At 44.2% G+C, this 15,082-nt stretch overlaps 1 protein-coding gene across 2 annotated transcripts in view; it reads left to right on the top strand.

Moving 5' to 3' along the window:
* PDE8A (phosphodiesterase 8A) overlaps positions 1-15,082 on the top strand; it is a 145,140-nt gene that overhangs the window by 121,756 nt on the left and 8,302 nt on the right. For both annotated transcript variants that reach the window (XM_065906398.1, XM_065906397.1), the window contains exons 13-20: positions 2,106-2,176; positions 2,377-2,541; positions 3,104-3,152; positions 3,612-3,747; positions 5,240-5,438; positions 7,288-7,505; positions 9,391-9,523; positions 11,848-12,015. In XM_065906398.1, the coding sequence (XP_065762470.1) occupies positions 2,106-2,176; positions 2,377-2,541; positions 3,104-3,152; positions 3,612-3,747; positions 5,240-5,438; positions 7,288-7,505; positions 9,391-9,523; positions 11,848-12,015 (1,139 nt within the window). The remainder of the gene's footprint in view (positions 1-2,105; positions 2,177-2,376; positions 2,542-3,103; positions 3,153-3,611; positions 3,748-5,239; positions 5,439-7,287; positions 7,506-9,390; positions 9,524-11,847; positions 12,016-15,082) is intronic.

The following is a 15,082-nucleotide window of genomic DNA, read 5'->3' on the forward strand; positions in this document are numbered from 1 at the left end:
TAACATTGGGTTATCTCTTGCTTGTTGGTTGTAGGAATTCTTTTCATATTCTAGATGTGGATATAAGTATTCCAGACATACTGTTCTTAGTTTGTGGATTGCATTTTCACTCTTAATAGTCTTTTAATGAACAAAGGTTCTTAATGAATCTTAAAGTTCATTTCATCAGTGTTTTCTATTATACCTAGTGCTTTTTTGTGTCCTGTTTAAGAGCTCTTTCTCTATCCCAAGGTCATGAAGACTCTTCTCCCACATTTTCTTCTATAAGCCTTATTGTTTTATCTTTCACTTTGGCTCTATGATTCATTCCAAATCAGTTTTTATATTGAGTGAGGGTAGGGATCAAGGACGAATTTTCTCCCTACAGGAAACCCAACTGTCCCATCACCATATTGAAAAACCATCTTTTCCTATAGTATCATTCTTGTAAACCAGTTGACTATATATATATGGTCTGTTTCTAGACTCATGTATTCTGTTTCATTGTTCCGTTAGTCCTTGCTTGCACCAATACCATGATCAGTTACTACAGTTATATGGTAAGTCTTGATATCTGGTAAAGTTTTTCAAGATTATCCTGACTATTCTAGGTTCTTTGCATTTCCATATAGCATTTAGAATCAGCTACTTAGTTCACACACACACACACACACACACACACAAAACCTCCTGGGATTTTATTTGGGAGTGTCTTAAATCTATAGATCAAGAGAAACTTGAAATCCTGATAATACTGAGTCTTTCAAAATATGAGCATGCTCTTTATCTTTATTTAGGTTGTCTTTTTTCCTCAGCAGTGTTTTGCACTTATCAGTGTTTAAGTCCTACACTTAGATTTCCATTAGATTTATTCCTGATTACTGATTTTTTTGATGCTTTCATAATGTTTTTCATAATTTTTTTCATAATGTTTTTCATAATGTTTTTTTTAATTTTAGTTTCCAGTTGTTTGTTGCTAATATATAGAAATATAATTGACTTTTGTGTCTTAACATTCCACTCAGTAATGTTGATAAAACTTACTGATTGTAATCAGAGTAGCATTTGTAGTCTTTCAGATTTTCTGCACACATAGTCAACAACGATCTTTATTCTTTTTCACCTTATTGTATTGACTGTATTGTTTGGTTTGTGTATGCCACCTTCACTATATTTTTTTAATGAGAACAAGTCCTATTATGACATAGGGATAGAATAGTGGTTTCTACTTTCGGTTTAATGACCTTGTTGGGTAAAATGGAAAGATAGCATCCATATGCCGGTCACCAACATTAGATTTAGGGAGTTTTTGTTGGTCTCTGCAATTTAAAGCATGTGAGAGCCCTTGAGGAGGTTAGTCCTGGTTGTTTCTGCTCAGGCCCTTGTTCGGTAAAATAAGGCTGACATCTCAGCGGGTAGAGCAGTGTGTGGTCGTCTCTAGCCTTTGGTAAACAGCATGTGGCTGGACAGTGGGGCTTTCAGGGAGAGACAGAACACCACTGAGTGTCTTTTCCTGCCCGTTCACCGCCCAGGCTTCTCCCCACCTCAGAGGAACTGGGTCTTGACAGGAGCAACAAAAAATTAACACACAGTAGAGCGTAAGACCTGCCACCTACCTCAGCTAATCTAGATGGATTAGGTAACAATCTCAAGCATAACAGTGGAAAGCACCAAAGGATGCCTTGAAAAACTGAACCAGAAATACTCATGGATTTCAGTTAATTGGGTTGTATTTATTGTTCCCGCCATATATGAAACAAAGGGCCTCTGTAGCATTGTCTTTCAGAATGTTTCTCTCCTGGGTAGCAGCAAGCTGAGTTATAAAACGTCATTGTTACAGATACAGAGAGGCTAATGTGTGGCCTCAACTTGCTAGATGGCTTCCTCTGTCCTCTCGCTGGCCTGTGACCTCAGAGGTTCGGTCTAGGGGGTCACATGCCTCCCAGTGCCTTGAACCAAAGGAGTCAGAGTTGGTCTGCCAGAATCCCGGGCTTGGTAGGATGAGGAGGGAGCTGAGCCGCTAGGTAGCTCTGGTCCTGCCCCTTCACTCGGGCCTGGAGGAGGGTGTGAGACAGTGACTGAGGCCACGCTCGCCCTGATCCCTGCACCACCTGGTCTCTCCACAGTTTCCAGCCAGAGACGACACTCTTCCATGGCCCGGATTCATTCCATGACGATCGAGGCGCCCATCACCAAGGTGACACGGTGACCCACAACAGTGATGAGGCTCCCCTAGTTGTGCGGAGCTGCTGCCTCTGTGGAGAGAGGAGGGCGACAGGAGCACTCTGACTGTCTTAAGTTAACAACGAGCCCCACTGCCAGCCCGACTCTTTGGATTGCTCTCTCATTGCCTTTAAGGTGATGAGAGTCAGGACTTTTCTTTCCGTATTATTGTAGGTCATCAATATCATCAATGCTGCCCAGGAAAGCAGTCCCATGCCTGTGACAGAAGCCTTAGACCGTGTGCTGGAAATTCTAAGAACCACTGAATTATATTCACCCCAGTTCGGTGCTAAGGACGATGATCCTCACGCCAACGACCTCGTCGGGGGCCTGGTGTCTGTGAGTGTGCTGGCAGGTCCCGCTGCTCTCGCCTGTTTTCTGAGGCTGCTTGTTGACAGCCTGCCCCACACAGCGCTCTTTGTGTGCGGGATCAGCCAAGGCCTAGATCATCCATTGCCCAGGCTCAGCTGCCCTCCGGCTGAGCCGTCACCCACCTGCGTCCTGTCCCCGAGGGGGTGGGGGGTATGGGGCGACCTCAGCTTGGAACAGAGGGAGGAGCATGTCTGCTTGTCTGCTTGTCTGCTGCATTGGGTCTCCATTTTTACTTAAGGGCTCTACAAGTAGTCGATTTAAATAAAATTTGAAGATTTTGAAAACGGGCAGAAAAAAATATGAAGTGTTTCATACTACATTACAGAACAGAATGACTGGCTCCCTCCAGAGCATCCTGTACAGACTAGGTGACATCCTGGGAGGAGGCTGGGGGATCATGTGTTAGCTGGAGGCTCTGGACCGTGGGCTCCAGGTGCCGCCTCCAGCCATCTAGGATAGAGGCCTCCAGCTCTGTGGGAAACAGACCATTCCATTACCACCTGTCACCTTCTGTCTTGGTTTTTATCAGGATGGTTTGCGAAGATTATCTGGAAATGAATATGTTCTTTCAACAAAAAGTAAGTTTTTCCTTTTTAATTTTTTGGATTGCTATTAGTATTAGCTAATACTATTGGGGCTTCCCTGGTGGCCCAGACAGTAAATAATCTGCTTGCAATGCAGGAGACCTGGGTTCAATCCCTGGGTCGAGAAGAACACCTAGGGAAGGAAAAGGTTACCCACTCCAGTGTTCTTGCCTAGAGAATCCATGGACAGAGGAGCCTGGCGGGCTACAGTCCATGGGGTTGCAGAGTCAGATACGACTGAGCAACTAATACTTGATTAGTATTATAGCCACACTTAAGTGATGAAGAGAAATTTTCAGATAAAAATTTTGAGATTTTTTTTTTATCAGTAAGAAGTTTTTGGTTTATCATAAACCTTAAGAAACAAAGCATCCGCCCCCAAAGATCTACTGCTCCCCCTGAGGGACCACAAACACTGTGAAGCCTGTTGATTCCGTTCTGTTCACCCTGCAGACCTTCAGCAGGTTCCCAGCAGCATCATCGTCCCCGTCTCCCTTCACGATGTCCCATCACAGATAACTCGGGCCATGGAAAAGGAGGAATACTGGGACTTCAATATTTTTGAACTGGAGGCTGCCACTCATAAAAGGTGAGCCCATGGAAGCTCAGCAGACAGGGAGTTTGATTCCAAGGGCAAGTGTGGAGAAAACCTCCTCAGGAGTGTAGGCTCTGCTCAGAACCGAACCCTGGTCAGGGAGGAGGCCCCAGGGAAAGAGCAGCAGGTACCTTGAGTCTCCAGGGCCTCAGTGTCAACGAGGGATCAGAAAGAAGCCAAGGGGAGTTCACCTGGCCATGACTGCTGCAGAGAGAGCAAGTGTCTTAAGTCAGAGTCTGCAAGTAGCAGAAGTTTTCTTTTTGTAAGATACGGTTATTAATTTCTCCTGTAGGTATTAAGTAGTGATATGTTGACATTGCAGCAAAGAGCCTCACTTCAGAGCTCAGAACCATTGGCAGTCCAGTGGTTAAGACTCCACGCTTCCAATGCAGGGATCTTAGGTTTGATCCCTGGTCAGGGAACTAAGATCCCACATGCCACTTAGTACAGCCAAAAAAATAAATAAATACACGGATGTACATGCTGATAAGAGCTGTCCCCAGATCTTAGTTGCTGTGTTTGTGACAGGCATGGGGACACCCCACACTCCAGCATCCTGACCTGAGTGTGGTTCCCAAGAGCAGGGCAGGGTTGGGTTTCCCCTCCCATTTCATTCCTCTCTGGAGAACACTCAGCTAGAGCCGTGTGGTTGGCCTGGCACACGGGAAGGGCGTTCAGACCTGATGCCAGCCAGCGCCGCCCTTCAGGAGGGTGAGGCGTGGACCCCAGCAGACAGGTAGAGAGAGGCAGTTACAGGAGACTTGTCAGGTCCCATCCAGGGTGGGTAGTGGTCCCCGTGACAGCCCCGCCCTTTGCTCACACTCAGCGCGAGTCAAGCTTCTGAGACACTTTGCATCCGCGTGCCCCACAGGGCCAGTGCCAGTGGCAGACAAAGCTGTGGGCACTGGTTTACACCCGAATGTGAGCAGGGACAGGGCAGGTCTGCCCAAGTCCTGGGAGCCCAGCCGGCTTGGACACTGCCTCAGCAGAGCCAAGAGCAAAGGCCAGAGGCTGGATGACAGTCACTCTCAAGGACAGGCCTCATTTGGCATCATCTGGTCACCTGTCTGGGGAAACCCCCACCTCCAGAGTGTTGAGACCATCATGGGATATGTGCCAGCGTCTGGCTGGTGTGCTGCCATGGGGAACTGGTATCTGCTTCCAGCAAGACATCTGGCCAGTGACACTCATCCAGCAAGGCCACAGGAGAGGATGGGGTTAGCCTGGCAGCACGTTGACCTGGAGACCCTCCTGGTGCCGGGAGGACTCTGCAGTAGCTAGGGCAGTGGGGAGCACCAGGCGGGTGCCCCCAGAATTGCAGCTGGGCTCTGCTCAGGGCTGGTGCAGGCCACCTTCACAGGCTCCACTTTGCTGCCCCACTCGCTCCCTGAAGTCTGGCTCAGGTTTGCTTGTTGCATCTGAACAGATCAGACACACTACCTGTTTCTCTACTTTGATTTAATGATGTGTATGTTTTTCTCTATAGGCCTTTGATTTACCTTGGTCTCAAAGTGTTCTCTCGCTTCGGAGTCTGTGAATTCTTAAAATGCCCTGAAGCGACACTGAGATCCTGGTTACAGATGATTGAAGCCAATTATCACGCTTCCAACCCCTACCACAACTCCACACACTCTGCTGATGTGCTGCATGCCACTGCCTACTTTCTGTGCAAAGAGAGGATCAAGGTGAGCTGTGCTGGCGCCCTGTGCTTCACAGCAGGGATGAGGGTGCAGGGTGTAGGGTGCAGTCTGGCCCTGGAAGGGTGCGGCCTCCTGAGAAGCAGGACCACACCCTGGCTATGGGGGGTGGATAACTAATTCCCAACGTGGCCCTGGGTATTCCACTTTAGAATAGGAGCCACTTTAGCTCCAGCTTTGAGAGTTCAGGAGCAAAGGGAATGTGACTGTGTCACAGTAAGGGCGTCACAGAAGAAAGTGCCATCCAAGGCACTCTGCTCACTGTCCACTTCCAAACCAAGCTTCCTAAGAAAGCTTTTCACATTGTAAACTATTTCATTAGGGAAATGTCCAAAGCAGCAACTAGACATGCCCTGCTTTGCCAGAGTATTTGTATTGTTAGTATTTCCGTCAGCATCCACCATAAACTGGAACAGAAGGCCTAGGGAGCGCTAGTGCATGGCCGTTTCACTTGTGGAAGTACTTGAGAGTGGAGAATCAGTGAGAAATCAGGGCCTCATGAGGAATGAGACAGGTCAGCCTCCTGGCACAAGTGCAGGGCAGGCAAGTCCAGCCTCCCTCTAGTTGTGTTGTTTGGTGGTTTTTTGTTGTTGTTTTAAATAAAGGTCATGACTAAGACCGTAGGTAGAACAAGAGTCCAGGGAGAGGTCTGTTTTTATAAAGTATGAACACAGAGGGCAGAGGACAGACATCTGTGTCAGTGTGGTTCAGCATAAAGGCAACCTAATTTTTGCTGTAATTTACTGCTTTTGAAACTCCTTGATCAATAACATACAAATACACATTCAGAAAACTATTAATAACTTAATTTTCACAATTTATTGATGTAATTCACATCATAAAAGTCACCCATTTAAAGTTAAAACTACCTGGGTTGCTTCCCTGGTGGTTCAGTAGTTAAACTCCACGCTTCCAATGCAGGTGGTGCAGGTCCAGTCCCTGGTTGGATCCTACATGCCATGCAGCATGGCCAACAAAACCTTTTTTTAAGTTAAAACTATTGAATTTCAATTTAAATAAATTTACAAGGCTGGTTTATTAGATATCCTATGAACACTTGAAGAAAAGGTGTATATTTCCAGAAATGATCTTGATACTAAGACACAGTCTTGATATACTTCAAAAAACTTAAATAAAAAAATGTCAGCCACTGCATATGAGAAAATACTTCGAACAAATTGGGGTTAAACAAAGAAATAAAACCAAAAATAACAGAAAACAACAAAATGAGAAACCTATGTATCAAAACCTATAGAATGAGAAGAGCAAAGTGATCATCTGGGATTGTTCTTTGAAACAACCAAGAGAATTCACTGCAAGCCAGACTAATCAAAAATACAGAAAACAGGAATATACACATTAGAAATGGAGAATACTAGAAGAAAGTACCATGTACTTCTGTACTTAAAGTTTTAAATGAAAACTTTTGGCCATGCCACATGGCATGTGAGATCTTACTTTCCCAATTGATAAAGTTTTAAATCAAAGTAATGTTCGAAGTAGTAAGTCAATACCTCAAACGAAGGACATTTTTTTGTGATGGGTCTAAAGACAGACTGGCTGAGGAGGTGACTCCTGTCGGGTGAGGACACCCTGTGTCTTCGTAAATCCCTAACTTGTGCGAGACTGAGAATCCGATAATGTTTCCTCTGAAACATGCAGACATGAAACTATTTCTGAGTAGAGTTAGGAAAACTGGATTTGCTCAACACTGTGCTTTTCTCAGAAGTTTGAAGTACTCTTACTTTAAAGTCAGAAGGGCAGAAAGAGAACTACACAGAAGGCTACCTTGCTTTCAGTGCCGTGCCCCAATTTTTAAAAGAACTCTTGTTTTCAGCAAACTTTAGACCCACTTGATGAGGTTGCTGCGCTCATCGCAGCCACTATCCACGATGTGGACCACCCCGGGAGGACCAACTCCTTCCTGTGCAATGCCGGGAGCGAGCTGGCCATTCTGTACAACGACATGGCTGTGCTGGAGCACCACCATGCGGCCTTGGCCTTCCAGCTGACCACCGGCGATGACAAATGCAACATCTTTAAAAACATGGAGAGGTAAGAACAGTGAGCTGGAAAGTATGTTTCCTTTTGCTCTTTAAAAAAGAATTTTGCTGAGATATAATTAGGTACTGTACAGTTCACCCATTTAAAGCGTTCGGAGTTTTTGGTATATTACAAGTTGTGCAGTCATCCGTATAGTCGACATTTACAACATTTCCATCACCCCCAAAGGAACCTTGAGCTCCTGAGCAGTCACTCTCCTGCCCCCTGGTAGGCAGAAACTGATCTACCTTCCGCCTCCGTAGCTTTGTGAATTCTGGGCATTTCAGACAAATGGAAGCACCTGAGGATGTGGTCTTCTGTGTTGCATGATGTTTTCAAGGTTCAGTTCCTTTGTGTCCTGAACATTTCAAGACAACAGTGTAAGACCGACACCTTGACAGATTCAGAAGCTGTCATCTTACATCTCTGCCTGGCAGACTCCCAACAAACTCTGCCCAGCAAACTTTTCATGTCTGATTGATGATACTGTGAGATTACAGTGTCTTCTCTTCTTCATGGTGCCCTCACTGTCTAGCAGAGAAGGCAGTGGCAATCCACTCCAGTACTCTTGCCTGGAAAATCCCATGGACGGAGGAGCCTGGTAGGCTGTAGTCCATGGGGTCGCAGAGTCGGACACAACTGAGTGACTTCACTTTCACTTTTCACTTTCATGCACTGGAGAAGGAAATGGCAACGCACTCCAGTGTTCTTGCCTGGCGAATCCCAGGGATAGCAGGGCCTGGTGGGCTGCCATCTATGGGGTCACACAGAGTTGGACACGACTGAAGTGACTTAGCAGCAGCAGTGTCTAGGGTGGGGCTGTTAGACAGAATTGATCTGTCATGAGGGATACTTACTAATTTGGATTTCAAGGGAAGTTATTAAACCTAAGGGATTTAAAAAAAAAAAAAAAACCTCCATTTTTTTCTATGTTTTAGAATTTCACATGTGGACTTAAAGTTGGTTTTTTTCATAGTTGCTTACATCTCTGGACAACTATGACTATCTCCAGGGAAAAGAACAGTATAGCTGCATAGAGTTCAGTTTATATTCTTTGTACCTTTTACGTTTTTAATTAAATGGTTTCCATCCTCAAAAAATAAATTTTTAAAATAAATATAAAGGGCTAGAGGAAGAGGAATCGGGTACGCACCATTGATTCTCTCAGCTTTCAGATGGTCCACCCTCTGTGTTTCTGGGCTCTAAAATTGTTGCGTCTCAAGGTTCCTCTGTGTGGGGTACGTTCTTCATAACCCCAGCTGGCTATGTTCTAGTTTTTCTTCAATCTTAAGAACTATATGCCTTTTGCTTATGACAACACTACGAACACTGTATCCATAGTCTTAATGCATGTGCTGTGCTTAGTCACTCTGTCATGTCCGACTTTTTGCAGCCCCACAGACTGTAGCCTGCCAAGCTCCTCTGTCCCTGGGGATTCTCCAGGCAAGAATACTAGAGTGAGTTGTCATGTGCTTCCCCAGGGGATCCAAGTCTCCTGCATTGCAGGCAGATTCTTTATCATCTGAGTTACCAGGGAATCCCAAGAATACTGGAGAGGGTAGCCTATCCCTTTTCTAAGGGATCTTCCCAACCCAGGAGTAGAACCAGGGTCTCCTGTATTGCAGGCAAATTCTTTACCAGCTGAGCTACCAGGGAACCACATAGTTTTGCCTAAAGATTCTCATTTTAACTTCTGTTCAGGTTCTCCTTACTAACAGCAGTCTAGGCAGCAACCTCTAACCTTCACATTCTTTAAAGCATGCCTTGCCACTGCTGCGCAGTTCCTTAGAATCTCAGCCGCAGTGGACACAGGTCCTAGATCACAGCTGGTTTTCAGGAGCACCTGTCTGGTCTGGATCAGTAATCAGCAGCAGCCTCTCGTTTGTTGTCTGAACAGGAATGACTACCAGACGCTGCGCCAGGGTATCATCGACATGGTCTTAGCCACAGAAATGACAAAGCACTTTGAGCACGTCAACAAATTTGTCAACATCATCAACAAGCCCTTGGTAGCATTAGAAGAAGATGGGGTAAGTGAGCTGACTGCAAATGGAGGCTGTGTTTAGGGCCCTTCCTCCTACGTGTTGTGGGGAAACCTGGGCTTAAGAGATCATGAGTATTATAATCCCCGCACTGGGCTCACTGCATATAAATAATTTTTTAACCAATGGAAATTAAAGTACAAAGACTTGGCAAGACATACAAGAAAAAACATGACAATTCTGAAGGGACTTAATGATAGACAGGTGGGCCATTACTGCGCCATATTTCAGCAGGTGCCCCGTTCCCCTCCTCTGAGCATCTTGGGGTCAGTTGGAGCCATGAGGTCTCTCGCAAGCCACTGCCTGGTGGGCAACCGCACCAGTCCTCTGCTGGTTTGTATCACAGGAGGGTGGGGGTTGGGGAGGCTCCTGGATTTGGACCACAGAGTGCTGGTGTTGGATTTGAGGCATGGAGTCCAGAAGAACTTTCTGGCAAGAGAAGAACATTAACTGCTTCCCCAGACAGGAGCCCACAGCTGAGAAAGCAGCCAGTCTGAGTTCTCAGCTTTCCTCCGCTTCCTTGTCTCGAATGGGCACAATAGCCCTCGAGGCACAACCCTGAGGACATGGCACAAGCTGTGCTCTGGATAAACAGCACCTGTTGTGCTCGATTCAGTGTGAGCGCAGCACGCGGAGAACATGCTCTCCCAGGAACCCTCTCCCTGAGGCCCATGTCTGCCCGACCACCAACCCCACGTTCCTCCTCCCCGACCCCATCACCCCCCTGCCAGTCTTTGCAAGCACAGAGATGACTTTTCCTAAGAGGACAGCCCTTTGAGCTCCAACTCTACTGCTGCAGCTTAGTTGTTTGGCTGTGGCTTTTGTCTGTCCCTGGCTTTCTAGTTTATCACCCTTCACACTTGTCCCTGTCTCACCTGATCTGAAACCTGGTGAGAACTCTGCTCTCCTCACCCTTGCCTGTTCTCCAGTCTGTCAGAGACTTTACGCCCTTTCCAAGGACTCAGTCATTCTCCCATGCACAGACACCCCAGCTGACCCCACCTCACAGAAAGAAACCACGTACCTCACAGACTTGGCTTCCTCCATCCATTCTGGGAAGTTGCAGACTCAGCGGAGTCTTCATTCTTCTTGACAGTCATGTTCCTCCTCTCTGCTGTCACAACTTGGATTTTTACTGAGAGACTGAGAACCAGGATCCAGTGGGTCATTGCTGGTGGAAGAAAATAGTTCCCGGTGGGCAGTACTGAACAGTAGTCACACACCTGCAGAGAGAAGGGTCAGCACAAAGCTGGTGGGCAGTGGGAGATGCGGAGAATCACTGAGGACACGGTCTCTGTCACCTTCTAGGAGACCAGGCAGCCTGGGCTCAGGGTCCCCCCTACCCATCTTGTCCCCACTGAGAGGGAATGACTGTGACTGCTCACAGAAACCACGTGGCTGATTCCTGTGGAAAGCTGCTTGATGGGCCCAGAATCAGAAAGAAGAGATGCTTGCTCATGTCTTCGACCCAGTACTCCCTCTTCCAACCTGAATTTGCTTCAGGGGGCCCGTAAGCAGAGGGCCCCTCACACCATGGGCTGAGGCTACATATCCAGAGGGGCTCCCTGTGAGTCAGATAGCAGGTACTGCTTTGGAGAGATAGAATCCAAGACTAGAGGCAGGACTCATGCTCTTATCTTGGGTCAGTTCGGTACCTCTGGCTGAGTCTCTTCACCTCATGGAGTCCCAGCATCCTCATCTGTAAAATATAATGTTGAATTATACTGATTTTCATGCCTACCACAAGATAACTTTGTGAGTGCAGATCACAAGACTGTGACTAAGTCCTCTGTCCACCATAAAATGTGAGGGCAGAGTTAAGGGAACATCAGCGTGTCGGACACACTGTGGTACACCGATGGTGGACTCCCAGGGCTGGGTGGGGAGAAGCAGAGCCCCTGGTGGACCACAAGACTGCCTGTTATAAGGGCAGAGAAAGGTTTCACTTTTCAGTTCACATTGTTTTTTTAATGAATATAAATAATAAAAGATAAAGCCAGTCTTTAAGTACTTAGCGAGTAAGTGATAGAAAGAAAAGGCAACTGTGAGAAACAGTCAAGATGGGGAAAGGCAGATGTGCCAGCCTCCAATGCTATACTCTACTTCCGGGTTCTGCTGGAATCTCACTGGGCCTTGGTTTTCCCCGCTGTAGAGTGAGGGCCAACCTCAGCTTCCCCGGCACTATTTTGAAAGACCCTAACCGTAGATCCCAGACAGAGCCTCACTGTGGTTACGGTGGGGCCACACCAATAAAACAGGGCTTGGTACCTGGGGTCCCATTTTGATTGCTTTGAATTCCCCTCATGCTTTAGGAAACTGATAAAGATCAAGAAGCCATAAACACCATGCTCAGGACTCCAGAGAACCGAACTCTGATCAAACGGATGCTGATCAAGTGTGCTGACGTGTCCAACCCCTGCCGGCCCCTGGAGCAGTGCATCGAGTGGGCCGCACGCATCTCAGAAGAGTATTTCTCTCAGGTAAGATGCAGCTTCTGAAGTTCCCTCAAGTTAAAGAGAGAAACACCATAAGGACCATAGGAAGTAATGGACTTAAAACTAGAAGTGGAGTTCTAAATGAAATTCTGTCCTTGAAGAACATTGGTTATATTACAGGCTTACTGGCAGTGAATTTTATTAGTTTTCCCTTATTTGAAAATGTGCTTTATTTTGCCTTTGTCTTCATTCTTACAAGATATTTTCAATGGATATTTGACATTTTCTCCTAATAGCACTTTAACAATATTATTACACTGCTAGCTGCCCCTCCCAGTTTCTCTAGGTAGAAAAAAATTCTCATGGTGGGGGGGGGGGAAATATATAATGGCTAAAATTTTTCCAAATTTAGTGAAAGATACATGCATACAGATTTAAGAAACTCAACAAATCTACCTATACCCAGATATGTCATACTCAAGCAGCTACTAGCCAAAGATATAGAAACAAAATTGAAATCACTCAGAGAAAAATGACATATTACTTACAATAACTTCCTGTCAGAAACTATGGAGGCCAGAAGACATTGGAACAACATCTTAAAAATGTTGTTAGGAGAAAATTGTCACCCTAAAATTCTGTATCCAGTGAAAATATCCTTTAAGAATGAAGGCAAAATAAGCACTATCACACTGTGGAGAACAGTATGGAGGTTTCTTAAACTATTACTAGGAGTAAAACTACCATATGACCCAGCAATACCACTGCTGGGCATATACCCTGAGAAAACCATAACTCAAAAGCTACATGTACCCCAGTATTCACTGCAGCACTGTTTATGGTAGCCAGGACATGGAAGCAACCCAGATGTCCATTGACATGAGTGGATAAAAGAAGTTGTGGTGTGTGTGTGCTCAGTCACTTCAGTAATATTCCATTACATGTAAAAGGAAAGAATTTGTCAGTTCTAATGAGGTGGATAAACCTAGAGACTGGCACATACAGAGTGAAGTAAGACAGAAAGAGAAAAATGTCGTATATTAATGCATATATGTTGAATCTAGAAAAACAGCACTATCTGCAGGGCAGAACTAGAGATGCGGATGTAGAGAACAGACTTGTGGACACGTGGGGAAGGAGAGGGTGGGACAAATTGAGAGAGTAGCACTGAAAATGGTAAATAACAAGACCATGCGATAGCACTTCACATCTGTTAGAATGGCTATTATCAAGAAGATAAGTATCGTCAAGGATGTGGAGAAGAGAGAGCCCTTGTGAACTGTTGGTGGGAATGTAAATTGGTGCAGCCACTATGGAGATGCCTCAAAAAATTAAAAATAGAACTACCATGTGATCCAGTAATTCTACTTCTGGGTATTTATCCAAAGAAAACAAAAGCACTAACCACCCCCAAAAGATACATGCACTCCACGTTCACTGCAGCACTACTTGCAATAGCCAAGTTGGAAGCAATCTAAACATCCATTGATAGGTCAGTGAGTAAGATGATGTGGGTATGTATGTGTACACATAATGGGATATTATTTAGCCATTAAAAAGAATGAATCTTGCCATTTGGGACAACATGGATGGACCTTAAGTGGTTTATGCTAAGTGAAATAGAAAAAGACAACTATTATATCATCTAACTTATATGTGGAATCTTAGAACAAATTTGTGGTTGCTAGCTGAGTGGATGCAGGATGGTTAAAGGGAGTCAAAGAAGTCATGGGGTTGTAATGTACAGCATGGGAACTGTAGTTAGCAACTTTCAAATATGCAGTACTGTATTACTAAGAGAATAGATGTTCAAAGTTGTAATTATAGGACAAATTTTGTAATTATATATAGTGACATGTTAAGTAGATTTATGGTGGTAATCATCTTGCAATATATGAAAAATTTGAATCATTATATTGTACATCTGAAACTAATATAATGCTGTGTATCAAATTCCTCAGTAAAAATAAAAAGATAAAAACACTTTAAAAAATGATAAACAGCTGGGTAACTATAAAAGTTTTTTTCCTTCTTGGAATGTCTCTAAATACATAGGACTATTTTAAGCACAAGTTATAACACTGAATTGTAAAGGATATAATATATAAACCATAAGCTATATGGCAACTATAGCATAAAGGATGGCAGAAAGTAAAATGGACCTACCTGAATCCAAGGTTTCTACATATTACATTAAGTGTTATAATATTAGCTCAGTAGACTGAGAAGTGAAGGATATATTTAGTAATCCCAAAAGGTACTTAGTAATCCCTAGAGCAATCAGTGTACCTTAAAAGCTAATAGATAGATATATGATTATAATGGAATTCTAAAATTTTTTAAATTATAAAAAGGCAATAGGAGAAAACAAGAATAATAATAGAAAAAACAGTCAAATGGCAGCTCCAACTCTAATCATCAATACTTACTTAAACTTAGTGAACTAAACACTCCAAGGCAGGATGGATCTTGAAAAAATAATCCCAACTACATGCAGTCTACAAAAGACCCACTTAAATTATAAAGAACAGAGAGGGGTAAAGTGAACGGGTGGAAAGAGATATACCATGGAAACTGTAAATATAAACATTAGAATGGCTATATTAATCTCAGACAACATAAAGTGAGACACTTCATAATGATAAAAAATCCTATAGGAAGACATAAACATAAGTGTATGTGTAGCTAATAACAGAGCTTCAAAATAAATGAGACAGGTACAACATGGTTGGAGATTTTAATACCCCCTTTCAGCAATTGATAGGACAACCAGATTAAAATATTAGTAAAAACACATAATCCCAACAACACTGTCAACCACCTTACCTTACTTAATGTTTGTAAAACACTGTATCACATGTCTACAGAATATTTATTAAGGACACTGATATGTTCACCAATATGCATCATGCTGGGTCTCAGAAAAGATTCAGTAAATTTAACATAATTGAAATCATACAGAATCTATTCTCTAGGCACAGTGGAATTAAATCAGAAATTGGTAACAATAAGGTACCTAGGTAAACACCAAATATTCAGAAACTGACAATACATTTCTAAATAGTCCATGGTTCAGATAAAGGATTAATCAAAGTATATTAAAATTGTGTGA

The sequence above is a fragment of the Muntiacus reevesi genome, chromosome 15 (assembly GCF_963930625.1).
Source record: "Muntiacus reevesi chromosome 15, mMunRee1.1, whole genome shotgun sequence".
Classification (NCBI taxonomy): Eukaryota; Metazoa; Chordata; class Mammalia; order Artiodactyla; family Cervidae; genus Muntiacus; species Muntiacus reevesi.